Here is a 24092-nt window from a genome sequence, read left to right as displayed (position 1 = left end):
ACATCATAGTCGGAACCCCCGGCCGGCTCTGGGACATGGTTAGCTCCACTCCTCAGATCCTCACCAAGTTGCGGTCCATCAAATTCCTTGTAGTCGATGAAGCAGACCGGCTACTTAGCGAGGGCCATTTTAAGGAAGTTGGGGAGTTACTTTCCGCTCTTGACAGGACGAGAACATCTGATCAAGATGTTGACGAAACCCCCGAAGAGGAAGAAGAGCCGGCTGGCAGACAAACACTAGTCTTTTCTGCAACATTTCAAAAGGGATTACAGCAGAAACTTGCGAAAAGAGATCATTCATTCCATGACAATCTTCTGGATAAAAAGGAGTCAATGGAGTACCTTCTCAAGGAACTTCGGTTTAAAGATGAGAAGCCTCGTTTTATCGATGTCAATCCTGTCTCGCAGATGGCAGATAACCTCAAAGAGGGTATAATCGAGTGCTCTGCCATGGAGAAGGTGAATTTAACCCAAAATCTATTATTTTAGAGATCGTCATGCTAACGTTCATTAGGATCTTTATCTCTATTCAGTGTTGCTCTTCTATCCAAGATATCGCACCCTAGTCTTTACTAACTCTATCTCGTCCGTGAGAAGATTGACTCACTTCCTACAAAACCTCAACCTCCCTGCCCTCTCCTTGCATTCTTCCATGGCCCAAAAAGCGCGTCTTAGGGCGGTTGAGCGTTTCTCTTCCCCTACAGCCGACCCTTCACCCATCCTCATTGCCACCGACATTGCCGCCAGAGGCCTGGATATGCAAGGCATCGACCTAGTGATCCACTACCACGTCCCCCGTACGGCAGATACTTATATCCATCGATCTGGCCGCACCGCCCGCGCCTCAGCATCCGGGAAATCGATCCTAATATGTGCCCCTGAGGAAACAGCAGGCGTAACCCGCCTCGTCGCCAAAGTTCACCACACACAAAAACGTAAACCTTCGTCCAAAAACGTTCAGCTACACTCCATTCACCTTGACCGCGGAATCGTAACCCGTCTTCGCCCACGCGCAAACCTCTCCAAAAAGATAACAGAATCTACCCTCGCCAAGGAGAAAATCTCCTCTGAAACGGGCTGGTTACGATCTGCCGCCGAAGACCTGGGCGTAGACTACGACAGTGAAGAATTCGCTGAGCAAGAGTCGAAGAGTCGTGGTCGAGGCAGAGGCGGTGGGCGCCAGGCTAAGGAAAGACAGGCAGGTAATGTGTCCAAGGCGGAGATGGCGAGGTTACGTGCCGAACTACGTGATCTTCTTTCCAAGCGGGTCAACCTGGGTGTCAGCGAGCGCTATCTTACTTCCGGCAGAGTAGATATTGACGCTTTACTGAAAAGTGAGGGGAACCCTGCGTTCTTGGGACATGTCGAGAAACCAGATTTTTAGTTAGACTTCTTTCTCAAATAGCAACATATTGGATAGCCTCCATTTTTATATATATATATATTCGCCACCGTACCTGGCGGCTCTTCCTCCATAAGCGGTATCAAACATTACGCTCATTGAACAGTGTTACTTACAACAACCACCGAAATTAGTGTAAATATGAATTAGTCATCAATACCATGTGTTTTCCGTTAACCGTCCCTAAACTCCAACATATACACAAAACCATACAATTCATTATCCCTTCGTTATAATCCAGCCCGAGGACCGCCCAAGAAAGCCTGAGGTTAATTCCAGGTCCGAACAGAAGTCGACGAAATTGCCATGTATCATCATGCGTAGGCTCGACATTAGCGACTCTATATCAACGCTTATGCATTCCATAACCACCATCGCTTTCCCAGCTTTTACCGATCCAACTATCTACGTCACAAATTGTTTCTAATGGTAACTAACCGACGAAATCATACCTATAGCTCCTGCGCTGTGTCCGAATCAAAATCCATATTAACGTCCAAAGGCTCTTCATGCACTTCCAGAAAATCGAACAATACTCCTTTTCCCTCCGGCAGTGCTTGCACTGCAAGGTCATCAGCTACAACACTCAGCCCGTCCTCGTGGATCAACAGAGTGTGTACCTTGCCCGTCGTCTTGAATTTCCACTTCTTCACCAGGGCGTCGGTGAAGGCTTTCGCCGTTAGCTGCTGGATATATATTGCGTGAAAGTAGCCTTCATTCCCTTTGTTATTTTGCCGTCGCTGCACATAAAAACAATATTCTAAAGAAAATGTAAGTATGAAAGCTAACAAAAGCCATACATTGAGGTAAGGTATATTTACTTGGATCTTTTATTGAAGCCTTACTCTCCGTTTCGGCTTCTGGCCCAAGGGCATCACTAGTCCGTCGTATATCCATCTCCAAAGGGAACAGATCCAAGTCATCTTGAGGCTCTCCCCTAAGATTAAGGATGCTGACTTCCCGCCTGGACATAGTCTTATCGGTCAACCGCTTCAACTCCATACGAAGATCATCCTCAAAGGGCCCTTTCATCGCAAGGTCCTGGCCATATGACCATGGGATTTTGGAGCATTTCCGTGTCTTTGTCGTGGACTCGTTGCCAGTGATCAACGCAGAGCCATTGCACCTTTTTCGCTTGCCACCATTGGAAGTTCCCAGTGTAGCTTCGGAGATCTGTTCCTTCACCTGTTGAATAAGTTTTTTCACGTGGATAAGGTCATTTGAAAGCTTCCTCTCCGCGCCATGATCTCGAAATAGCTTGACTTTACAGTAGCTAATTTCAGAGTAGCTTGACGCTCCGGGTAGCTCGTGAGAAGATGAAATTGCCTCCGTCTTAGCACAGAGCCTGAGAGGAACTCCCTTCACTCCCTTGGAATAACTAAAACTTGTCGACACAAAGTTGAATCGAACGTATATGGCGCAGTCTCGCCGATTATTAATCTTATGAGGCGTCCATATTACCGAAAATCCGTCGAGGCTGTTATGTTCTAGTTGAACCTGCCGATACCGAGGCTGCAAATCTTCGCCCTGATTGTGTGGCACATATTCAACTGCTAGCAGTGTGCTCTCGCTCTGATAAGCCCTGTTGGCGCCACGGCCCTCTTGCCATAATTTCCAATAGCTCGCCGGCTTTAAACGCTGTTTCTCGTCATCAAAAGTTATCCGTACAGTGGTACGATACTTTGTAGGATAATGACCAAAGTCTGAGGCACCGGCATCAGATACAGTCAATGTGTATATCTGGCCTTTGTTAAGGTAAGTTATGGGTATATCATCTGGACCCTGCACCATTGCAGTGGCTGCATGCAATGTGGAGTGGAACCGGAAACTGGACAAAATACCCAAGAGTTAGCGTGCTATATTACCATAACCTGCGGGAATTGGAAGGAGATACTCACTCTTCACCAAAGTCAGAATTCCTTGGGGAACCTGCTGACTCCCTATGGCCATTGGCCGACACACCAGCTGCGTCATGGCCAAGGTGCAAACCATCTGTAACATTCGGTATGTTGCTCAAGGTACTTGTGTCCGGCATGCCGTGAAGAAGGGTGGCAGGTGCATTGATACTGCGCTGTTCCACTTCACCCGCCGAGGGGCCCATTTCAAATGACACCGGCATATGTGGCAAAGCAGATGCCGAGTCAACAGCGGAGTGTGATAACAGAGACTGGTCCATAGATGAGGTGCAAGGTATCGTATTTGAATCCACCGTATCAAATGTTACTGGCTGGGTTAAAAGATCAATGGAACGATTTTTATCTGTCAATACTTCTTCGGGAGACTTGCAGGGGTTGCATGATGGGGATATATTGGTAAATGTCGAGAAAGGGACGTCGTCGGGGTACACAAGTGGCTGGGTCAGGGCCAACTGGTCAAGCTGGACCTTTAATGCAGGATTATATAAGTTAGAGCCGTCCGGTCTGCGTCAGGAGCCTTATTAGCCCGTCACCAACATACGCTAGGATGACCTGAGGTGATGAAAGGGGCAATTGTATTGTAGCGCTGGCGAGTCGATGCGACTAACCTCTGACATGGTAGTTGTTTGAGGGAGGGACTTGGTATAAATGCTTTTGAATTCTTTGGGTCACCAGCTTTGAAATTGGCGCTTGCGTTGGGGTATTTCTGTCTAAAGTGAGTGTATAGTGCCTCGTCTGGCTTCTGTGAACTTCTTCTATGGTCATATTGGCGGCTAGTTAGTCAACCTATCATGCAACAGACGTTCAGTGGGAGGCCAGTAGCCCTTTCATCAGTACGTACCGACTTCTTAGCATGATGCAGGCGTATGTTGAATAACCCCTAAATATTGCTCACGTTTAATAAGGCGTGAAGTACTTGGTCAAGATTCGCGAAGAAGTTCGAGATCAATTCAAATGCCATATCCCATGCATATATATAGTGGGACAGGCCACTAGCAGCTCCCATGGCAGCTGAACCTAAGAATCTATATAATCAACGTATGACGGAATGTATAGCTCCTTCGTTCTTCTCCAGAACGCTAGTTAGCTATTATCTATCCGATCCCAAGCAAACTGCTCCGCAAATGGGTTACATCCATGCAACTGATCCACAGAGACGAAGCATATCAGAGAGCAGATCTGCACCGAGTGCAGAAACATTGCGTCACTAAATAGAGCTCCGAACGTCCATTTGTCACTTTTGAACGGAGTAGACCGTTTGTATCTCATGGGAGGACCATGTAGATGTGCTGAGCTAAACCGAGACGCCGCCTGCAACCCCTTACAATAGGGTATATCCGAGATTTGATACAGTGAACTTTCCCCTTAGTTAATGAGCTGCATCATTTAGTTGCTTTTCTACAGATCTTGCTTCCAAGAGAGACCAAACGTCATTTGGCAGATACTCGATGTTGGCTGTATGTACCTTCGTCCCCACGGTACCCGCATCTTAACACCAGCTACAAACCATCCATTCTAGGAGAAAGGTACATGAAATGGAAAAAGAAAATGAAAAAAGAAAAGAAAAGAAAAATAGGCGAGGATGAATATATAAATCTCGTAAGGCCCATGCATAGATTGAAGCTATCAGATATTGAGATCAAAATAGCACTTAACCAGGTCGATTGAGCTCTAATACAACATCGCGTGTTGCCTGTAGTCGTATCTCCAGGAGCTATGATCCGTAACACCCGAGGGAGCAGGGCATAAGGTTGTAGACAGGCTAGGAATGGGGCCGATCGGGAAACAAAGGACCCGCGTGTGTTTCGAGAAACAGGCTGCATGAAGTGCATAGAAGCGGATCAAGGTAGTCATAAATGGATCTTCGGCTCAGGAAAACACCTTGCACTTACTATGCGTAAGTATAGCTCCACGCTTCCCCTCAAGTCAAAATACATGTCGGGTTAAGCCCTTGCCCAAGCTCCCTTGAACGGGCTACAACTTGGTGCTTCTTATGACTTTGTGTCTACTGCCACCTTTTCTGTTCATATCAATATATTTGGACGCTCTTCTAAGGCTGATATTGGATTTGTGTATGATGAGTTTCCTGATATAAGTCCCGATGGTATGTTTTTGTTGTGTCAGGTTATCGCTGCCGTCATGGTTCAAACGATATGCACGCGTAAGCTGGCGCATAATAAGCCTTCCAATCACTATCACATGGAGCCGTCTTCCAGTTAGACGTTTTCGAGCACGAAATGCCGTCGCTGTAAGTAACTAAGTTAAGTCGGTGGCTATCCCCACATAGACCTAGAACAGTCAAGGTATCCAGGAATCTAGGAACTACGAGAGCTGAAGAGCTGAGGTGATTTTCTGTCTTTTGCCCCTTGTTTTCAAACGGCAAGGGAATGCCACGTTCGATTGTAGACCTTTTAGACCAGGATATCTTTCTTGATAACGTCACAAGTGGTTCAGATTTTCGTTTGACTGGTTTTAAGGTTGAAGAATCAGCCTTTGACAGGGGTTGCCAGTTTATTAAAAAATGCCAATTGATGTGTTGATACCAAAGGGTGTGTAGTACGGTGTAAACAAATGGTTCGCGCCAAATCCAACGCTACCAGAGCCCTCATGAACCGACAATCCAGATACCGCACGCTGGTGGAATAGTCTGAATAGTCTTCTCACACGAGGAACTAATAATTAGCCTCGGCGTTCAAGACAACTTAGGGCTTCAGTTTCTGGGTCTCTCGTCGAGCTCCATGGCCTGCTCCCTTGCCGTTCCCAGCCCGAATGTGGGCATATCGGAGCCCCAGTCCGCAACTCTGCTTGACGTGAAATTGGGACAGGGATCCTCGGCCACAGTCTCTGGCTTCTGACTGGGTAAGGGGTTTGGGAACCGAACCAGAATCTTGGCTGGAGGCTGTTAGCAAGAAAACCCACAGTGGGGGACCAGTGATGGCTGGGACCACTGGAGCCAGGGGTAACCAGTACAGTGTATCGAGTTGGGATATCGTAGGTGTTGCAGTTATGGATCAGGGCTGGTGAAATAGCAGCCGCTCTTGGATTCCATCGTGGTCTTGACACTAGAGCAGCACAGAAGGGACTTAAAAGGCCGATGATCTCGAAGAGGGTATTGTAAAGTATGGTACGTGGGATAAAGCAGGAATTGGCCGCCATTGGGCATGCATCATGACGTTCCATATCACCCAAGCCGGTGTTTGAAGTCAGGAAAAAACCAACCTTGTCCAAGGCGGCCTCGGCTTGGCGGGTTCCCATTACTAATAGCGTTCTTTCTGAGTAATGAAAGAGGGGATTATGTAATAAAATGCGAACCACTCTCGGCTTTTCTCCACAAGCGCGCGCTAGGCTATTTTTGGTATCAAAACTTGGCTCCCGGCTTGGCATCCGCCCTTCCTGCGCAAAGGCTCCTGAGGCGCCCCCCGCATCCCACGTGTTGATGGCTACTGCCTTCAAGATTCGCACAGCTCTTGACTCGCCCGAATCATCTTGATGAGCAGATATCAGTGGCAAACACTGCTTTCCCGAAATCTAGCATATGGAGCCTCAGAAATCCGTGTCTTCTTCCAGGTTGTTTTTTTTAGTGGAGTTATTCATTCTAGACCTCTCCTAGGATGGCGCAGTTTGCGTGGAACAGGGCTGCCCAAGAAGTATGACTTCATATGCGAATATTATTAAAGAGAGTGGGAGTCGATTACTACCGATTTGGAATCCTCTATATGAGGAAGTAAACATCTCCATAATTATTACGTATGTATGACTTCATAGTGCTCTAGTATTCCTTTGTACCTTCACCCGTTTTCGTGACCAAGTGTTCGAGCTTGTCAGGCCACTTTTACCTTTGAAACTCATAGGAGATCAAAGGTGAACTCCTCTGGTAACAGTTATTGCCCCAATTTTGGATATAAAGAAGCCATGGAAAAGCCAGCAATGATTGTTTTTCAGACGTGGACAGTATAAACAACAATTTACTGAGAACCTATTGTGAAACAATAACCCTCAGCAGCCCACAACAGCCCCACGCTACGCCTTATAATGCCTCAATACAGACAGGGACAAAATGTTCTCTATAAGCCTGTGGGAGGTTCGTATCACGAGCCCAACTGTTCCTTAACCTTTCACTGATTCTAATGTAACGCTGTAGGCCCCGAATCTCACACCTCGGAGAGTGTTGGTTGTATTATGTCTGTCCTGACACAACCAGGGACTCAAGCAGGGCGTAACGTCGATGCGAGCCAGTCTCATCCCCGTTATGAGGTGGGCTACTATCCTACCAAAGCGGAGGTTGTAAGCTAACAGTAAAGTGCAGATTGAAAACCAAAACACTGGAAAGTCGACCTCGGTTTATGAGGAAAATATCTTGGGCACTGTTTGAGGCAGTGATAGCTACAAAAGACGCAAAGCTTTGATACCAGGGCTATTACACTTAACCTTTCATTATAAATGTTAGCTATATAACTCCTACACTCGTTAACATTATAATAAAAAGATATATTGGATATCAAAAAGTATAGTCGGTTCGTAGAACCCTCAACTAATACTATCCTTGTTTCTCAGTTTTGCTCATATAAATTCTCTATGTTTTTGGTTACAACTACACTGAAGATTGCTCCAATGCTCAATGCTATATGTATAGCCGACTAGAAGTTGATACTCTATCAATTAATCCCGTTAGAAAGGCGAATGTTGATTATTAACAAAAGTCAATGAGAAATTTATATGTAATTTCACCTAAACTATAATTGGAGAGCCTCGAGAATGCGGCATACCGGTTTACTCTGCAACCCCAGTATTTATCAAAGTTTAAAGTCCGACATCAGCCTTGTGTAACCGAAAATCGTATTCAAAGACGCTTCTTAACCCCAAAGACTAAAAACGTTTTGACGATCAGTGTGTTGAGATATTTTGGAGCTATCAATTATCTGTCTACCATGATGGCATTGCAATGTTAATGATAGGCACAGATATTGGAGGACATTGGAAACATTAACGATTAGGCCGGTTCAAGTTGCTGCTTTTTCCGGTTCCGCTTAAGAATATAGAAACATGGTGTTTGCTCCCGCAAGCAATGAGCGCATCGAGGATAACTCCGATCGCACACGATATTAATACGCGTACATGTTGTGCAGGGAAATCTGGACCGTTGGATAACAATATCTGGAATAAAAGACTCGGATTCTGCAGTGGTATTAGAACAACAATGCTCCTTAATTAGGCAGGATGCAACGCGCATACCGGGTGCCTGTGCAGCACCACACGTTTGGTTTGGACTAATGTCCCTAACTCCAAACAAGTACTGAAGGAGCTTTAACATCACTCTTTCAAATCATATCAAGCCGCTCTTTTCTGATGGGATAGAATTTCTAGATAGAACTTCACAAGGCTGAGATGGAGCGCTCGCGTGTATGGTATTTCACTTAGTTTAGTCATTTATTGGCAAGGAATGAGGAAGAAGTTTTGGGTGAGTGTCTCTCCATTCTCTCTATTTATCATGGAGCAGCTGACGTTTGCCAAGTATGTGCAGCCATGCGTAACTGGGTATGACGTGCGGCTGGATCGGCAACCTTAGTTATCCAGTGTCAATCAATCCCAACAATTTAATTTAGCTTTCGGCATTTGGTTGATCCCAAGAATGCAGATTATTACACCATCGGACACACCTCAACCAAGGTCTCCTACCAAGTATGATGCTCGGTGACGGAGACATTTCAAGATTTCAAGATTAATAGCCCCTATGACCTCATAGTAAAATGATTCGCATAGATATATATAGGCCCCTTATTGAAATGCATGTGTGACCATCTTAAAATTGAGTTAACAGTATCTCCTTTTCTCTACGATCTTTAAAAAAACTGACGAAAGGGTTTGATGTACCATGACATCTACACAGGATCTCACTCAAAACCGACTCTTCGATGTCAAGGGATTCGTTGCAGTGGTGACGGGTGGTGGATCCGGTATTGGTTTGATGGCAACTCAAGGGCTTGTAGCCGGCGGTGCACGCGTCTATGTCGTAAGTCGCCGAAAAGAAGTCTTGGATGATGTGGCAAAGAAGTACTCGCAAACCGGGCCAGGGGAGATTTTTGGGTATATCACCATATAAAGAAATATAGGAATGAGGGAAACTAATGTTTAAATAGCATCAAGGCGGACATTAATGATCCCAACGACATCGAAAACCTTGCAAAGGAATTAGAGACCAGAGAACCGAAGGGAATCAATATTCTTATTAACAATGCAGGGGTGACCCAAGAGGCAGAGAAAAAGGTTCATGCATCATCAGTTGACTACCGTTCGGCGGACTCGGTGCGCTCCTGGCTTGAGGGCAATGGAAGAGATGTTTGGCAGCAGACGTTGGCTTCAAACTTGATATCACATCATTTTGTCACTGCAAGGCTTATTCCGGCTCTGGATAAGGGAAGTAGTATCGTCCCAGGGCATTCTTCTTCTATTATAAATATATCCAGTATCTCGGGGACGGTTAAATCGACATCAGCGGGCCAGTATGCGTACGCCGCAAGCAAAGCAGCATTTACGCATCTGAGTCGCCAGCTTGCACACACACTATATCCACTGCGTATTCGGGTCAATTGTATTGAACCGGGTTTATTCCCTAGCGAAATGACCACCGGGGACTCTGACGAGAATCAAAAATCAAAGATAGAAGGCGCAGGCAGCAAATTCCCTGCAGGTATATTCTCTTTCTGCTTCCCGTGGATTGAATGGAGGCTTAGAAGAATAAATAGGTCGAACTGGCCAGGAAGCTGATATCGCAAGCGCTGTGCTATACCTTGGCAGCCGCGCTGGCACGTTCGTCAACGGAGAAACAATTCATGTAGATGGAGGTATGGAAAATGGGTTACTAAAATAATCGTGATGTTATCGCTGGCTAACAAGGTATATAGGAGCCTTACTCCAGTCACCATCCACTGCATGAAAAAGCGATGGATGGAATGGGCTTCAAAAGTAGTTAAGACCATGAGTGATTAGTTGGTAGTTATCTAATTAAAATTGGAATTCCTCACCCGCTGCCTTCCCATAGACGGGCTCTTTCAATTGTGCGAGGAAGCTTTAAGCCCATGGAAGGGCATAAGAGTGGTCAAAATAGAGTTCCGGCCTTGCCTATATAGGTAGGAAGGTAAGGTAGGTACCTACCTAAATGGAAGTTATCCTGCGGGTAAATGCTTTCCAGAGTAGTTATTCTGAAACTTTAATTTAGCCTCAAAGTTAGAATTTTTCTTGGCCTGTATATTGAGTATGGATAGGATTATTGACAGTAAGCTGAACGGAACTGAGAGCTAGTTTAGAACCTATTCAACTCTATAATTACAGATTCGACCATCCATGTTGCATTTTGTCTGCTTTTCTAAAAACAGTAAGAGCATGAAGCCAGGAATTTCTCAAGGAGCTCTCATCAATAATCAAATAAGGGGCTTCTCTATGTACCCCCGTTTAGGTAGGGTTATGTAACTAATACGGAAGTCGCGTCTATTTCATACAAAACACAAAATAACGGAGGTATGGGCGAGAACATCAAGTTACACACTAGGATAATAGAAACGTTTCGAAGTATTTGAAGGGAAAGCCCTAACATATTATGGGACGCTATTTACAAGTAAGCGATTGACTGTATGGTTCCTGAATGGCCCACGTCCCGGTCCGACTACAACACAAAGTTGGGTTATCAAAAGGGCATGAAATTCAGTCCCTTGTTTGAGTACAATTTACGCTAGGGCTTTTATAGACTGATCCTTCTTCGGACCAAGACCATGACCTGTTTTGCGTACGACTGAGGCCAGCAGTAGAGTATGTTGCTGCAACTACCCTGTCACGGGGTACTGGCCGTGGAGTCTGGTACGTATAAGGGTTGAAATCAGGATATTTCTTAGCTGACTTTCCGAAGCACATAACGAAAAAATAAACACTTCGTTGTGTGTGCCGTTTTAAACAATGTGGAGGAGACCGGTGTAGTCGTAAGTATAGATCAGCAAAGCCGGTAATACCTGACAGCGGCGTATCGTTGTGTAGACTGGTTCCAAGAATTAGTCCCTGTCAGTAGCTATATAATATATTGAACACTCTCGCTTAATTGTTGGGGATTTAAAATACCATACTTTTGTGTAGTTGACTGTGATCATCAGCCAGTATACAACGTACGTGTAGTTCAGGAATGCTTTCAATGGTCGGTGAATAAAGGTTTTCAAGAGGGGTTATGAGAAGAAGTAGTAGTAGGGGGAATCCCTCTCCTTAAATAGCTACTTGGACAACTCTGCAATCCGGTAAAATATCAACATGCACGTATCGAACGTGAAAATGTTGCCTATCGTCTGGTAGGCTTCGTTGAAGGTGGAATGTACCAGCTTGTAAGAGCTCAAGAACCGGATGCGTCATAATAACCAGCAAGAGGGATGTTTTCGCCACCATAAGAGAGTTTCAAAAGGGATGTCTCAAAGTAGCAAGGCGCGATATGAGCTGTGGGTAAAATGGGCCTAGATTGTTCGGCCAATTAGGTGTTCAGTATGATGGCAGAGTAAGTAACGATGACAGCTACTACGTGAGCTACACTTCTCGCCTACGTGAAGGATTAGCAGTGGTGCTGAAGCTGGGTAAAGCAGACCTAGCACTTACCAGGTCATCCCAGACTTTTCCAATGCAGGAGTACTGATAGCATTTCTGTCACCAAAGGGGTTGTTAATGTCATCATCCTCTTCTGACTGTTCACTCTCGCTTTCCAGATCATTGTAATTATCGACCTGTAAAGTTGGTACGGTCTGTGGGCGTGGTGGTTTTGCTGGGGGTAAGCCTTGAGTATTTGCACGAGCCGAATCTAGTTCCTCCTCGCTATCACTGTCATCATCCGCGCTTTTGTCCATGACTTCAAACGCTAGGAGGGCGTTAATGATTTCTTCATGGCTATGAATCAGGATCCCAAGATAATTTTCGTCATCAAGTTTATGGATGAATTTAAGGAGCTCAGACCGCAGCACTTTACACTCATCAACACGGCGCATGACCTCTTTATCCTGGCTGACACGCATCGTCTCGCGGTTGACAAGCTTCATTGCGTTTTCTAAACGGGTTATGGCGAAACCTACATCCGCAACGGTACGTTTTATGCGAGCAACATCCTCATCAGAAGCCTTAGCCTTAGCATGTCTATCTGTTATATTGTCCGCAGTTGATGAATGCTTTTCCGATTTTTGCTTATTCTTCTTCTTTGAGTCGAATAGTGATTTCGAATTGGAGGACGAAGATGGAGTGGTCGAGCTCAAGGTTCTTGAAGGTCCGTCGCCCGCGACAATAGAGACGGAGTGGCCCAAAGGTTCATCAGCTGGCTCTTTGAGGATATTCGAGTTCTCGGGACCAGCACGTTTCTTTCGTTTCGGGAGCTGTTTATAAAGGGCAGTGACTCGCTCCATTCCAGCAACGCCTTTGAATGACACTGCCCATTGAGAGTACAGTTGCTGACACTTCTCCTTGACCGATGCATCGGTATGGGGGTCAGTCGCGATAACCCTCAGCCGTTCAAGGAGTGGCTCGTCGGCAAAGCTTCTGTGAAATCTTTCTCCGGCATTTTGTATGAGAAAGTCGAGGATCGTGAGAGCTCTCAGTTGACGATGTACATTGCCATACTTCCTGCAAGAAAATGTGTTAGTCATGAAATTGAGCAGTTCCCTTTCTTTCCCTTCCAATAGACAAGAATAGAACCACGAACAGCTTCTTCCTCAAGGCGCGACTAGCCTCTGACGGTCCGCTGGCCTGCAGGCGGATGACCTCGATCAGGTCTGGAATGCCGTTCCAGTCATCAACTTCGTATTGTTCAGCCGTGAGACTATCTATCTGCACCGTTATCGCCGTGTATGGCTTTTTCTAACCCCAAAGAATTGAGTTAGCAACCGTAGTAACTATTTACTCCCATCGGTACTTCATGGATAGATACAGACACTGCACTCTAAGGAAAGTATCTAGAAATCAAAGGAGACCAGTGACTAGAGGGGAAGAAGGGTTTATATATACCGATCCTGAAAACATAGCTATGCAGTACCGGGCCTACCACCTGCTAGTCGGTGCGGGGATTTCTGGGATGGGGATACGTTGGAATAACAAGGTCTTTGTAGCGTTGCATCCAGACGTGCCTCCGGCCAATAAAATAAACATACGCCTAGTCCAGACACTTTCATGCAAGGAGAATCTGGTTGCGATATCCAGAGGAAGCGAAGAGAAGCAGATAAAGCAGATATGCGCGCAACAGCTGTTCTTTCTCCCGCATTTTGTTTCTTCACGACGTTTGAGGCTGTGAATGAATGACGTCTTGCTGACTAACGCATGACTTATCATAGTGACTAAGAAATGTAAAAGTACTTAACAAGTTTCTTACTAAGCGGCCAGACCGTCGAGCTTATTAAGCGCCAGTAATAGCCGACGCCAAGACCTGGACTCTGCAGTATCAGAGCGAGCGCGCAAAGGGAAAGCCGAGCCGAGGCGGGCCGGACGGTGAAGATAGAGTAAGCAACTCGGATAGACTCAAAGTCAAATAAGCTTAAGTAAACGTTTCATGTCTGGGATGCGAGACGAAGATAAGGCAGAAGTCAGGGAGCGAAAGGGGAGAGGAGCGAGCGAGTATAAAAGCCCATCAATGCCTGCGAACTCCCTGTTATTACCATTGTCTACTCTGCTAGTTGCTTTGCTCTCGCTGACTGTGGCATTGCTCGCTCTCAAAACTACTGTTTCTACTACTGCTGCCTCTATACTCCTCCCCGCGTTTTCTCCTCTTCGTCTATCTCGCCACTACACCAACACCGCCATGTCGTTCACACCCTCATACCGCCAGGAGCTGCGAGTAGCAGAGCTGGCAGTCCAGCGAGCGTCTCTCCTCACCCAGAAAGTCTCGCAGCTGAAGGCTAAAGGCACTCTGTCCAAAGATGACACCTCTCCAGTGACAATTGGCGACTTTGGAGCCCAGGCTCTCATCATTCAGGCTATCAAGAAGAATTTCCCGGACGACGAGATTGTGGCCGAGGAGGAGGCCAGCTCCCTTAGAGAGAACAAGGCTCTTAGCAACCAGATTTGGGAACTTGTTAAGGAAACCCGCCTCAATGACACAGAGAGTGACTGGCTTGTCGGTGGCCAGATGGCCAGCGAGGAGGTCTTCCTCGATACCCTTGACAGCGGAAAGAGTGCTGGTGGTCCCAAGGGTAGAACATGGGCTCTTGACCCCATCGACGGTACAAAGGGCTTCCTCCGTGGTGAGCAGTATGCCGTCTGCCTTGGTCTTATTGTTGATGGTGATCTCAAGGTTGGAGCTATTGGATGTCCTAACTTGCCTGTCTCCGACGCTGCTCTCACTCCTACTGTTGGCCAATCCGGCTCCGAGGGCATTGAGACCGGTGTGCTCTTCGGCACTATCAAGGGTGCCGGCTCCACCAGCCGCAAGCTTGGTGAGGGTGCCCTCCTCCCCAGCAAGCCCATCTCCATGAGACCTGTTCCCAACATTGCCGACGCCTGCTTCTGCGAGAGTGTCGAGTCCGGCCACTCTGCCCAGGGTGACAATGCTGAGGTCGCCAGACTTCTTGGCATTACCAACCAGAGCATCCGTCTCGACTCCCAGGCCAAGTATTGCTCCATTGCCCGAGGAGCCGGAGACATCTACCTACGTCTCCCCACCCGCCCTGACTACCAAGAGAAGATCTGGGATCACGCAGCTGGAGACTTGCTTGTACGTGAGGCCGGCGGTCAGGTTACTGACATCCACGGAAAGAGACTTGATTTCAGCATTGGCCGTACCCTCAAGGAGAACAAGGGTGTCGTTGCCGCCCCTGCTACCATTCACGCCCAAGTTATCGAAGCCGTCACTGCAATGTACGCCGCCAAGGAAGCCAAGGCATAAGCATTCACTCTTCATTGCTTTTCCCTTTTATTTTCACGATCAAGCAGCTTATAAATGATGTGGTTCAGTGGATCTGGTAACTATAGTCTTATCAGGAGTTCAATGCATGCAAGACATGCTGGAGGAACATGGAATGAACTGCAAAAAATTGTATAGAAATACACGTAACGCCGAATGACACATATATTGTACAATGTAAAGACAAGACACACATGAGCAATTCCATAGATCCATCTTTCGTTCACTTGATCTTCTTCGCCTTGAGTCTAATCGTCTCTCCGTTGACGAATATACCTTTGCCTTTGTAGGGTTCTGGAGGTCGCCATTTTCTAATGTCCGCGGCGAATTGTGTCACAACCTCCTTGTCGATACTTTCCAGGAGCAGAGTCGTGGGCTGCGTAGTCCGGGCCTCCACGCCCTTAGGAATACCAAGCTCAACAGGATGTGCGAATCCAACCTTCAGGGAGACAAATTGCTGTCCAGGGTATTCAGGAGTGAGGGTGATCGCAGACGATTCGACAGAGGCACGGAAACCAACTCCAACTAGTTTCAAGATGCATATGTGGCCTTCGGAAACACCAAGAATGTAGTTTCGTAGGTGCTGTCTAATGGTTCCTACAACGTTCCCCGTTAGCTATTTAGTCCTCCTCAATGGTGAAAGGTTGATCAGAAGCAGGAATATATTTCGCATACCCCACATGGCAGCCTGGTGCTTGACAGTCACATCCTGTACTTCAAATGAAGCCTTTCTCGATTCTGGGTCGTAATTTAATGTTGAAAATGGCGGAATTTTCAATGTCAGTGACCCTGTTTCCCAATTGCGAGTTAGCCCTAGCATTCGATCAGGTACTCCAAAGCAGTTTCTTCTTACCCAGAGGGCCTGTTACGTCCACTGCAGTGACAGGAGCATATTTAGCCTGCGCCTTTGATACAGTCTGGTCTAGAGGCAGATCGCGAAATTGTAATGACACTTCTGGAGGCACTGCGATAGGGGCAGCGCCGATTCGAGATTGTCTTGAGATGGAGATTGAAAACGGCCTCGAAAACGCAGGGAGCAGGAAAGAAGGCAGTGTTGCGGAACTTAGAGCTGCATTGAGCCGGGACGACTCCCTTAGGAGCCGTGTGCAGCAGTTTCTTGATGTTGCCAGCGCCATACTGACAGATCCCGGGGTATCTGTTCAGCCTTTCCTGACTTTTGCATCTCAAACTATTTTTTTCTTCTACATGGGAGCGCCCATGAGTCACGTGATGAAACCCTCCAGTCGCCAATTCCAACGAAACACAAAAACCGCCAGGAAGAAAAAGCATCACGACAACTACGTCAAGATGAATTTCACAATTCCGCGCTTCATCTTTCTTTACGCCTATAAAGGATATCTATACATTCACTCTTTGTACACTCACATACCCGCTGCTGTGATCAGAATTCAGCAGTCTATCCTCTTAGACACCTCGGTCAAGGTTGACCTCTTCCCCTATACCGGCAACGGTTGTTGAACAGCTAAAGTACCGTCCACACCCCGAATTCTCCATATATTCTCGATTAGAATTCTATACTCTTCTTTTTTCCACTTAAATTTAATCCCTCTACTATATCTGCTCCAGATCGAGCCCGGAAATGGCATACAGCGCATCAGATCCGCGAGTGGCTCGCATATTTTCTCTCTTTTTCTACCTTCAAATACTCACCTCCACTATCGGTAGCGTTACTGGATTCAAACTGCCTTCGTTTCTGAACAGTCAAGCACCAGCTGGCCTCAGATTTCCGGATGTTGATAAATTTTCAGACGTTGACTCCCAAATTTCAATTGATCTTCCACTATTACTCCATACAAATCCCGCTCAAGAGAATGTTTTCTTCTCTAAGGCTCTGCATTTACTAGACTCGATGCAGCACGCACCATCCTGCAACCAGCGTGCTGCGACAAGTTTGATTACATCTTGTCAAACCTTGTCACCTGAGACAAGTGAGAGAAGACATCACACTCACTCTGACTTGGACTATGTCAAATCGTTATATGCTGCTCAATTAGCAGTATGCGAGATAACTGGGACCGGAGCCGCGATACCCGAGAAATGCTTAGACACATTTCCTTCTCATGACGGCCGGAGACCCCAGTACCAGGACAGTTCTCAAGGATCTCAAGTCGTAGAAGAGGAAAGGATTATCCCAGCGGCAGTATTAGAGCCATGTCTCAGATCCCTGGAGTCAAAACCACAGTGGTGGACAAGTTATAGCAACAGCCGTCAAAATGCTGCGGTGATGTGCCATGCCGCTCGCTTTGACATTGAGAAGGAAGAACTTCTTAATCATTATAGAAGCCTAACTGAAGTTACTTCTGGATTAAACATGCACTTGAACCGATCTCTGGAAAGTTCTTATACCCAAGCTCAACAGTATCGTGAATTTATAAGGAGTATTGATACCCTACGGCAAAATCTACTACGTGATCTACGTAGAGATAGCAACAGAATTCAAAGCCAAGTTACGGAACTCCTATCAGGTGTCAGGGATATGTTTCGTAATGCAAATGGAGAATTCCGGGGATTTTTTGAAACCACTCTGACAGAGACTGCTACTCTCGCTAAGGTATCCTTCCTCCAACTCAGTTGTGCGGTTTTCTTATTACCCAATGAAATTTACGCCTGGATTCTAACGGATAACAGCAAATTAAGTTGTCCATTCTCTCGGCTCAAGAAGTAAGAAGAGTTCTGAACGAGGCACTTGTCAAAGAAGTGAAGCGAAACTCAGACTTAGTTTCCGCAGAGCAGACTGCTCTCCAGGCAAATGCTCGTCTTATTACCGATATTCAAGGCTCACTCACTGAGGTAAAGCAGGCTGGAATGGGTATCGTGGTGGAAGAATTGAATCATCTCCACACATCGATGGTAAATACCCCTGGCTTTGTATAGCTCACCTGCTAACGGGACGATAGCGTTCATTGAGTGAAATAGTGTCTAGTGTGAGCCAAACGCACGCTTCCCTTGATGATGTGTGTGACTTGCCTGATGCCATTGATATGATAGCAACTAACAATAATTTTGCAGCGTGTGAAACATTTTGATGCAGCGCTTAGCCACTTTGAAGAGAAAGCTGCGTTTCTTCAAAACGTGATGGCTACGCAGATACTAAACCAAACTCGACTCCAGCAATCTTTCCATGAAGACCTTCGTACAGCTCAAACACTTTTACACAATATCACAAACTCTGCTATATATCTACAGGCTACGATCGGAGATGCCCAATCTACCTTCAATACACTTATTCCGTGGAAAGGACCACTGATATCTATAATATGGTGGCTGTGGTTTGCCACAGTATTTGGCATCCTGACTCTATTCAAAACGAAACTTATGGTATATGCTATCTCTTTTTCCAGTAAGCTTCCCCTCGCTGTATTCTTTATTTCCCATCGCTCATGGCCATCATAGTGTTCGGAGCGGTGCTTTCCATGTCAGGAGGTCTTAACTGGCTTCAGACCATTCAAATACATACTCTCATCACCCTACACCAAGTGACGCCCGTCGAGATAATTTGCTTTGCCCTGGGATTTGTCATTATTGCTCTTACCATCATTATTATGGCTATCAAAGTGTTCCCTTTTAAGTTAAAACTCGGACTGAATTTGAATCCGGAAGCAATGAGGCTTCCTTAGCCCCCTGAGCTACCTATATGCGCAAACTCGGAACTTTTACAGAATACAAGCGCACCTATACGCATGTCCCTCTATGGTTTCTATATTCTGCAATTTATTTATATTGTATCATTGTTATAACACTACTACCCTCTCATTTGACTCCACTTGCATGCACAGACTCAGTTCACTAATTGTATCACTTAGCTATTACAAGGAAGCCAAATAATCTAGCTGTGACTTGGGACTACATCTCTCATTAACTGCTCGGAGCATTAATCATGATGTGCATAAATCTATACCAACTCAGTATTTCTATTTTATACGACGTCTATCATCATCCATGAGGCGTGTAAGAGGAAAATCCTTTCCTGCTATCCCGCAGTAAACTCCACTAGCGAGTTTCACCAAAGTCGTTAACTGTTAAAGAGTATCTGTGGCATAATTGTTCAGATACCTGGATTATCGTAGTAAACCATTCAGCGCAGGATTTCCGCTTGTAAATATAATTGAGGTATCGTCACTAGGATGGACCAATCAAGGAAGTAAGAGGCCTCATAGTAAGTTCCAGTTGATAGTAAGACGCATACCTTTCTGTTGTCAGTAAGCTAGAAAATTGGTTTTGTAAGCTTCAAAGAGATAATTCCGCTAAAAATTTCTCCGTGGCCATATTTGCGATTATATCGTGATTTAGTTGGTGGTTGGTCATCTCTTTTTCCTGCCAACAACTTTGGTAAATCCATCTTCATCAACTTCTGGCTCCTGACGTTGCTTTGGTGCCGATCGAGGAGCGGGAGCATCTTCCATATCGACATCATCTTCTTCTTCCTCCTCCTCCTCATCATCATCACCGTCATCATCGCTGCTGTCACCCACGCCATCCACTCCAACTCTATTGATAATATTGGCAGGTAGCTTGCTGCCACCGTTTTGCTCTTCTGCTCTGAACTGCTCCCACATTGCCTCCACACGTTCAAATTTCCCTTTTTCAATCTCTGCTTTCAATTCACAGATTTGATCGGCGATCTGGCTAATGCTTCCGTCATCAACAACCACGTCAAACTCGTCTGTCATGACCTGTATTAAAACATCCTCAAGGTCTTGTGCATCGGTTTCGGGGTGAGTGCTGAAAAGCTCTGCGATGGCACCACAGAACCAATCACGTTTGCTCTTCGAAGTAGGACCTCCCCAGGAGGATTCGACGGCCAGTGTGAGAGATGGCCAGGAGTATAAGGTAAGGGTTATAGCGAGGTCAAGGTGTGCGGAAGGAGAAAAGGAAGTTGCCCCTTGAGTCTGAGCAGGAGATTGTTGAGGTACCGCAGCCTCCATAATGAATAAGGCAGCCGCAGTTATTTTATCGGTTCAGTAAGTGGTAAATGAAAAGCTGAGATAGAGGGCAGCGCTTTGATAGTCAGTTACTTCTCATACTAACATCCCACGTCGAACTTTTCTATCAAGCACAAAAGTTAAAACTTTATTCTGATTACTAATCTTCTTCCGGCATTATGTTCATACATATATCCGACGAAACTCTCCATCGTGCCGCCAGAAGCGTAGCCGCCAGCCGCCGTCCAACCCCTTTGCTTTAGAAGAACGGGACAAGTTGCCGCCTACCAACTGTGCATACATGAAGCGATTGTCCACTAATTAGAAATATATTAGATCGGATAAATAAATATTCCTATCTGTATTTTAATTGGTACCGCCTTTAGAGTTACCAGTTACAAGGGGGGTAGCTAGCAACTTGCGTTCGTTTTGATATTTTTCGCGAACCTGTCCTCCATCCAGCAAATCCTGAAATGTGTTCTGACTTTTCCAACCGGCAGTACGGAGTAGTAGTAGCGCGTTTCCTTGCCGTGAACAAACTACTATACCTAAACTTTAACCATTCAGTATACGATATTAACCATATAAGTCTCTTCTGTTATGAATCTGACTCACTTACCTTGTACTTCTGTACGGCCCAGACGACAAAAACATGGCAGCGTGGTTGTGCTTTCAGGTATGACGTCATATGCATATGGAAACAAATATCTCACGTGATAACTTTGTTAGTAAGAATTTTAACCTCAAGTAAGCTATGACCTCATCTTGCTTGTTCCTTTTTTCCACTTCAAGCTCCCTTTTTCCATCCCCTTGCTCGAGTAAACAACAAGGCAAACTTGAAAAGCCCCGATGCCACACAGAGTCTGCTGATGTGCTGCATCCTACTAGAGCATGGCCCGTTACTCCCCTCTATACTCGGTGTCTATAGCTGTGACTGCTATCCAATGGCTTGATATTCACTGTTGGTGATTGGATTGTTCCTAGAAATGCCATTCAACATCCTTTCGGTGGCTTTCCATGCCTCCTTTACTGCCGTTTCTACCGGCGTAACGCATGTAAGTCCCTTGAAGCTCTGAATCTTCGGCCACGCAATGCTAACACAATACTCTTTTGAGTAGTATCTCGGCAAGAAGCCTGTCAAAACAGAGCCTGCTGCGCATTTCTCGTACCATAGCGGACTTGAGGTTGTTCGGCGGTTCCTCGAGCATGCAGCGCGCCATACGGTTGAAGAACTACAAGCCTTTACCGGCCAGAAAGTGCCAGCATCGTATTGGGTGGCAACTGGAAGTGTCATTATTCCTGCAGAGCACATAGAGTCTGCAGCCCACATTCTTGTTGCACAGCTAGGGCCAGAAGGCGTATCCCTAGTTGGTGGGAGCAAGTGGTGGCAGTGGAGAGACACTGAGGTTGCCCTTGTTGCAGAATGGCTTGAGACGAGAAGGGATTATAACGACCGACGGGCGCGGAACGCCAAATCGAACCGTATTATTCTGTATATCCATGGCGGCGCATATTTCTTTGGTAGCGTGGAAACCCATAGATACCAGTTACAGCGACACGCTCGCAAATTAAAGGCTCGTGTTTTTGCTCGGTAAGACTTACATTTTTTTCCATCCAAGTTGATATGAGCGCTAACCGCCTTGCTAGTAAGTTCCCTACTATTCTTCCATAAGGTATTAAGCATTCTACGAACTATACCGTTAACTATGGAAACCATAGCTCGATTTCGATTAGCTCCACAATTTCCATTTCCATGTGGGCTGCATGACTGCCTTGCCGCTTATTTGTATCTAATAACCATCCAAAAACCAGAGGAGATTATAATAGCTGGCGACTCCTCAGGAGGTGGGATGGTGATGTCGTAAGTATATGACTTGTGCATGTAAGCTTTGTGAAGCTAAGTTAGATGTAGGATGTTAGTCACACTCCGTGATCAAAAATTTCCATTACCTGCTGGAGCTGTTCTGATATCTCCTTGGGTTGACTTAACCCACTCTTTCCCAAGCGTTGCTGGTACCGGAGTGCATGATTATATTCCCATTTGCGGGTTTAGGCACCGACCGTCGACTGCATGGCCTCCCCCAAGCGCAGATGAATATGGAATAGAGTCAACGACAGGCGAGAAGATTCTTAATAAGATCAATTCACCACCGATGATGGACAAGCCATCAATTACCGACGCCAATGCTATTGAGGAATTTTATACCAGTCAAGCCTGTGCTACAGCTCAGTCGTCTCATGTTGAGGATTATACAACTTCTGAACTTCAAGAGTCAAACGGCCATCGTCGAAACACCCAGATGCTCGGTGAGCTTCTCCGAGTTGAAATTGACGGTTCAACTATCGAAATTAAAGATCAAATTCACCTATATACGACTAACAAGCTGATATCACACCCCCTGGTATCTCCTGTTCTCCAACCGTCACTGGGAGGCCTGCCGCCGCTACTTGTTATATCTGGTGGAGGAGAACTCCTTCGAGACGAACAGATATATCTTGCACATAAGGCAGCGAATCCAGAAGCATACCCCCCCAATGACGACATCCTCGCCAAGTATGACCCAGACCGCAAAATACTGTCCCAGCACAAACCTACTTATGTACAACTTCAGGTCTGGAATAACATTTGCCACGTTGCACCGACCCTGAGTTTCACCCGGCCAGCAAAATATATGTATAGATCAGTTGCCCAGTTTTCCGCCTGGGCGCTGTCAAGAGCACAGGAGTCGAGTATTGATATACCAGACTCATCCCCTGCCTCATCTGGTGACTTATTATCAAACGCCGAGGAAAAGAAAACTTCAACTAAACGAACTGCTGAACCAGAGCTAGCTAAACATGCAACAATTGGGAGAGCTGGTGACCCAATACCGCTCTTTCAAAACCATATGATCCGCCAATTGATTGATTCGGAGGGCCATTTGCTCCCACTTCCTGACGAACATGACCTTCCCGCTCTCCAAGTCCCGCGAAACCACATCGGGGTACCAAAACCCATACCGGTTCGCCGCTGGCTTGCCGCCAAAGAAGAATGGGATTCCAAATTCATCAAAGAAAAGCGTAGATTACAAAAAGAGCGACTGAAACGGATTCCTTTGGGGATTGATGATATAGCGCCTGGAGATCATCCTCCGCCTAGTTCACGAGCTGCACGACGGGGGGTTGTTGTTAGTGAAGTACGGCAACCAACGAAGAAAAGTGTCATGCTCTCGTTCTGGAACAGATTAGGTGCAATTCACGATGCCAAAGTTATGCAAAAGGAAAAGAAGGATAATATTGAAAATAAGTTTCCGACTTTGTGGCGAGGGGGCGTTCAAGGTGAACAGCGAGCTGCGGCCAATGTCTCACTGCCAAGTGGACAAAGCAAAACTCAGGTTGTTACAGATATTGGTCAATCCAATGAGTCGCAGCGGGATTTTACTACGAAGCCTAGTAGGGCGATTCCCGAAGCATCTGTACCGCAGATTTGGAGATCACCTAGCAGTGAAGAGCTTGGGAGAACACGCTCTCCACGTCGAAACAGCGAATCCCAGGGGGTTGTTAGTGGTAGAGGCCGGGGCCAGAAAGATGAATCACGTGTTGACTCACTACTCGATGAAGCAAGTATACGAACAATTCGACACTCGAAGGGAATAATCAGTCCTCCACCGGTTTCAGCTGTCCCTCCTTCCGACTACGAATCTGTCCTACAGCCTGGGCCATATAGCGGCGACGACAAGACAACCGTTGGTGGACCAACACAGAAGAATGAAGGTACCACTGGAGAGTCCGATGCAGTCGCTCAAGATATACCAGGCGGTGTTGTAAATCGCATGGATAGAAATAACCTGCCGATGTTAGACTATGAGTCGGCAACAGGCAGCAGTCCGCAGCGGGAGCTGGACCCATTCCCTTCCTTAATGAACGGAAGAGACGCAAGGGCCAACTTTC

At 46.3% G+C, this 24092-nt stretch overlaps 13 protein-coding genes across 15 annotated transcripts in view; 5 read left to right on the top strand and 8 right to left on the bottom strand.

The window, feature by feature from the left end:
• Positions 1–35: 35 nt before the first annotated feature.
• On the top strand, positions 36–1383 carry TERG_02956 (uncharacterized protein; the record flags this gene model as incomplete). Its single annotated transcript, XM_003235853.2, has 2 exons — positions 36–458; positions 514–1383. 2 exons carry the CDS (start codon positions 36–38, stop codon positions 1381–1383), a joined length of 1293 nt encoding a protein of 430 aa, XP_003235901.2.
• Positions 1384–2127: 744 nt separating this feature from the next.
• On the bottom strand, positions 2128–3192 carry TERG_02955 (uncharacterized protein; the record flags this gene model as incomplete). The annotated part of the gene is made up of 1 exon (XM_047747997.1): positions 2128–3192. The coding sequence occupies one exon, from the start codon at positions 3190–3192 to the stop codon at positions 2128–2130; it is 1065 nt and encodes a 354-aa protein (XP_047603970.1).
• A 2835-nt stretch (positions 3193–6027) lies between these two features.
• Positions 6028–6572, bottom strand: TERG_02954 (uncharacterized protein; the record flags this gene model as incomplete). Its single annotated transcript, XM_047747996.1, has 2 exons — positions 6028–6209; positions 6263–6572. 2 exons carry the CDS (start codon positions 6570–6572, stop codon positions 6028–6030), a joined length of 492 nt encoding a protein of 163 aa, XP_047603969.1.
• Positions 6573–6776: 204 nt separating this feature from the next.
• On the top strand, positions 6777–7983 carry TERG_02953 (uncharacterized protein). Of its 2 annotated transcripts, XM_003235850.2 has the most exons (3): positions 6777–7398; positions 7459–7571; positions 7624–7827. In XM_003235850.2, exons 1-3 carry the CDS (start codon positions 7350–7352, stop codon positions 7687–7689), a joined length of 228 nt encoding a protein of 75 aa, XP_003235898.1. In that variant the 5' UTR covers positions 6777–7349; the 3' UTR covers positions 7690–7827. The 2 variants fall into 2 exon arrangements, with proteins under 2 accessions (XP_003235898.1, XP_047605787.1); XM_047749482.1 differs by having other exon boundaries at positions 7459–7983.
• Positions 7984–8307: 324 nt separating this feature from the next.
• Positions 8308–8628, bottom strand: TERG_11923 (uncharacterized protein; the record flags this gene model as incomplete). Its single annotated transcript, XM_047750960.1, has 1 exon — positions 8308–8628. The coding sequence occupies one exon, from the start codon at positions 8626–8628 to the stop codon at positions 8308–8310; it is 321 nt and encodes a 106-aa protein (XP_047605786.1).
• Positions 8629–9189: 561 nt separating this feature from the next.
• TERG_02952 (uncharacterized protein) lies at positions 9190–10251 on the top strand (the record flags this gene model as incomplete). The annotated part of the gene is made up of 4 exons (XM_003235849.1): positions 9190–9401; positions 9455–10005; positions 10061–10159; positions 10220–10251. The coding sequence occupies 4 exons, from the start codon at positions 9190–9192 to the stop codon at positions 10249–10251; spliced, it is 894 nt and encodes a 297-aa protein (XP_003235897.1).
• A 1031-nt stretch (positions 10252–11282) lies between these two features.
• Positions 11283–13771, bottom strand: TERG_02951 (uncharacterized protein). The gene is made up of 3 exons (XM_047747995.1): positions 13030–13771; positions 11943–12950; positions 11283–11886 (listed from the first exon to the last, which is right to left on the bottom strand). Exons 2-3 carry the CDS (start codon positions 12731–12733, stop codon positions 11874–11876), a joined length of 804 nt encoding a protein of 267 aa, XP_047603968.1. The 5' UTR covers positions 12734–12950; positions 13030–13771; the 3' UTR covers positions 11283–11873.
• Positions 13772–14288: 517 nt separating this feature from the next.
• TERG_11922 (uncharacterized protein) lies at positions 14289–14960 on the bottom strand (the record flags this gene model as incomplete). The annotated part of the gene is made up of 1 exon (XM_047750959.1): positions 14289–14960. One exon carries the CDS (start codon positions 14958–14960, stop codon positions 14289–14291), a length of 672 nt encoding a protein of 223 aa, XP_047605785.1.
• Positions 14961–15442: 482 nt separating this feature from the next.
• TERG_02949 (mitochondrial 54S ribosomal protein YmL16) lies at positions 15443–16355 on the bottom strand (the record flags this gene model as incomplete). The annotated part of the gene is made up of 3 exons (XM_003235846.1): positions 15443–15816; positions 15895–16008; positions 16073–16355. 3 exons carry the CDS (start codon positions 16353–16355, stop codon positions 15443–15445), a joined length of 771 nt encoding a protein of 256 aa, XP_003235894.1.
• Positions 16356–16819: 464 nt separating this feature from the next.
• On the top strand, positions 16820–18857 carry TERG_02948 (uncharacterized protein; the record flags this gene model as incomplete). The annotated part of the gene is made up of 5 exons (XM_003235845.1): positions 16820–17791; positions 17869–18090; positions 18138–18194; positions 18250–18580; positions 18634–18857. The coding sequence occupies 5 exons, from the start codon at positions 16820–16822 to the stop codon at positions 18855–18857; spliced, it is 1806 nt and encodes a 601-aa protein (XP_003235893.1).
• Positions 18858–19541: 684 nt separating this feature from the next.
• Positions 19542–20165, bottom strand: TERG_02947 (uncharacterized protein; the record flags this gene model as incomplete). The annotated part of the gene is made up of 1 exon (XM_003235844.1): positions 19542–20165. One exon carries the CDS (start codon positions 20163–20165, stop codon positions 19542–19544), a length of 624 nt encoding a protein of 207 aa, XP_003235892.1.
• A 934-nt stretch (positions 20166–21099) lies between these two features.
• TERG_11921 (uncharacterized protein) lies at positions 21100–21492 on the bottom strand (the record flags this gene model as incomplete). The annotated part of the gene is made up of 1 exon (XM_047750958.1): positions 21100–21492. The coding sequence occupies one exon, from the start codon at positions 21490–21492 to the stop codon at positions 21100–21102; it is 393 nt and encodes a 130-aa protein (XP_047605784.1).
• Positions 21493–21868: 376 nt separating this feature from the next.
• TERG_08761 (protein bfr2) overlaps positions 21869–24092 on the top strand; it is a gene marked incomplete at both ends in the record, with an annotated part of 2682 nt that continues 458 nt past the window's right edge. The window contains 2 exons of one of the 2 annotated variants that reach the window (XM_047749006.1): positions 21869–22023; positions 22075–23960. In XM_047749006.1, coding sequence (XP_047603967.1) covers positions 21869–22023; positions 22075–23960 — 2041 coding nt within the window. Of the gene's footprint in view, positions 22024–22074; positions 23961–24092 lie in introns of those variants that run through there. The other variant, XM_047750602.1, reaches the window with a different exon arrangement.

Source organism: Trichophyton rubrum (assembly GCF_000151425.1).
Source record: "Trichophyton rubrum CBS 118892 genomic scaffold supercont2.3, whole genome shotgun sequence".
NCBI lineage: Eukaryota > Fungi > Ascomycota > Eurotiomycetes > Onygenales > Arthrodermataceae > Trichophyton > Trichophyton rubrum.
Note: the sequence above shows the minus strand (reverse complement) of the source record. Positions and strands in the feature narration are given on the sequence as shown.

Coding starts and splice junctions, on each gene's coding strand:
- TERG_02953 (XM_003235850.2), top strand. CDS start 7,350: ATGCCTCAATACAGACAGGGACAAAATGTTCTCTATAAGCCTGTGGGA. Junction 7,399..7,458: donor TCTCTATAAGCCTGTGGGAG/GTTCGTATCACG, acceptor GTAACGCTGTAG/GCCCCGAATCTCACACCTCG. Junction 7,572..7,623: donor AGTCTCATCCCCGTTATGAG/GTGGGCTACTAT, acceptor AGTAAAGTGCAG/ATTGAAAACCAAAACACTGG.
- TERG_02951 (XM_047747995.1), bottom strand. CDS start 12,733: ATGGAGCGAGTCACTGCCCTTTATAAACAGCTCCCGAAACGAAAGAAA.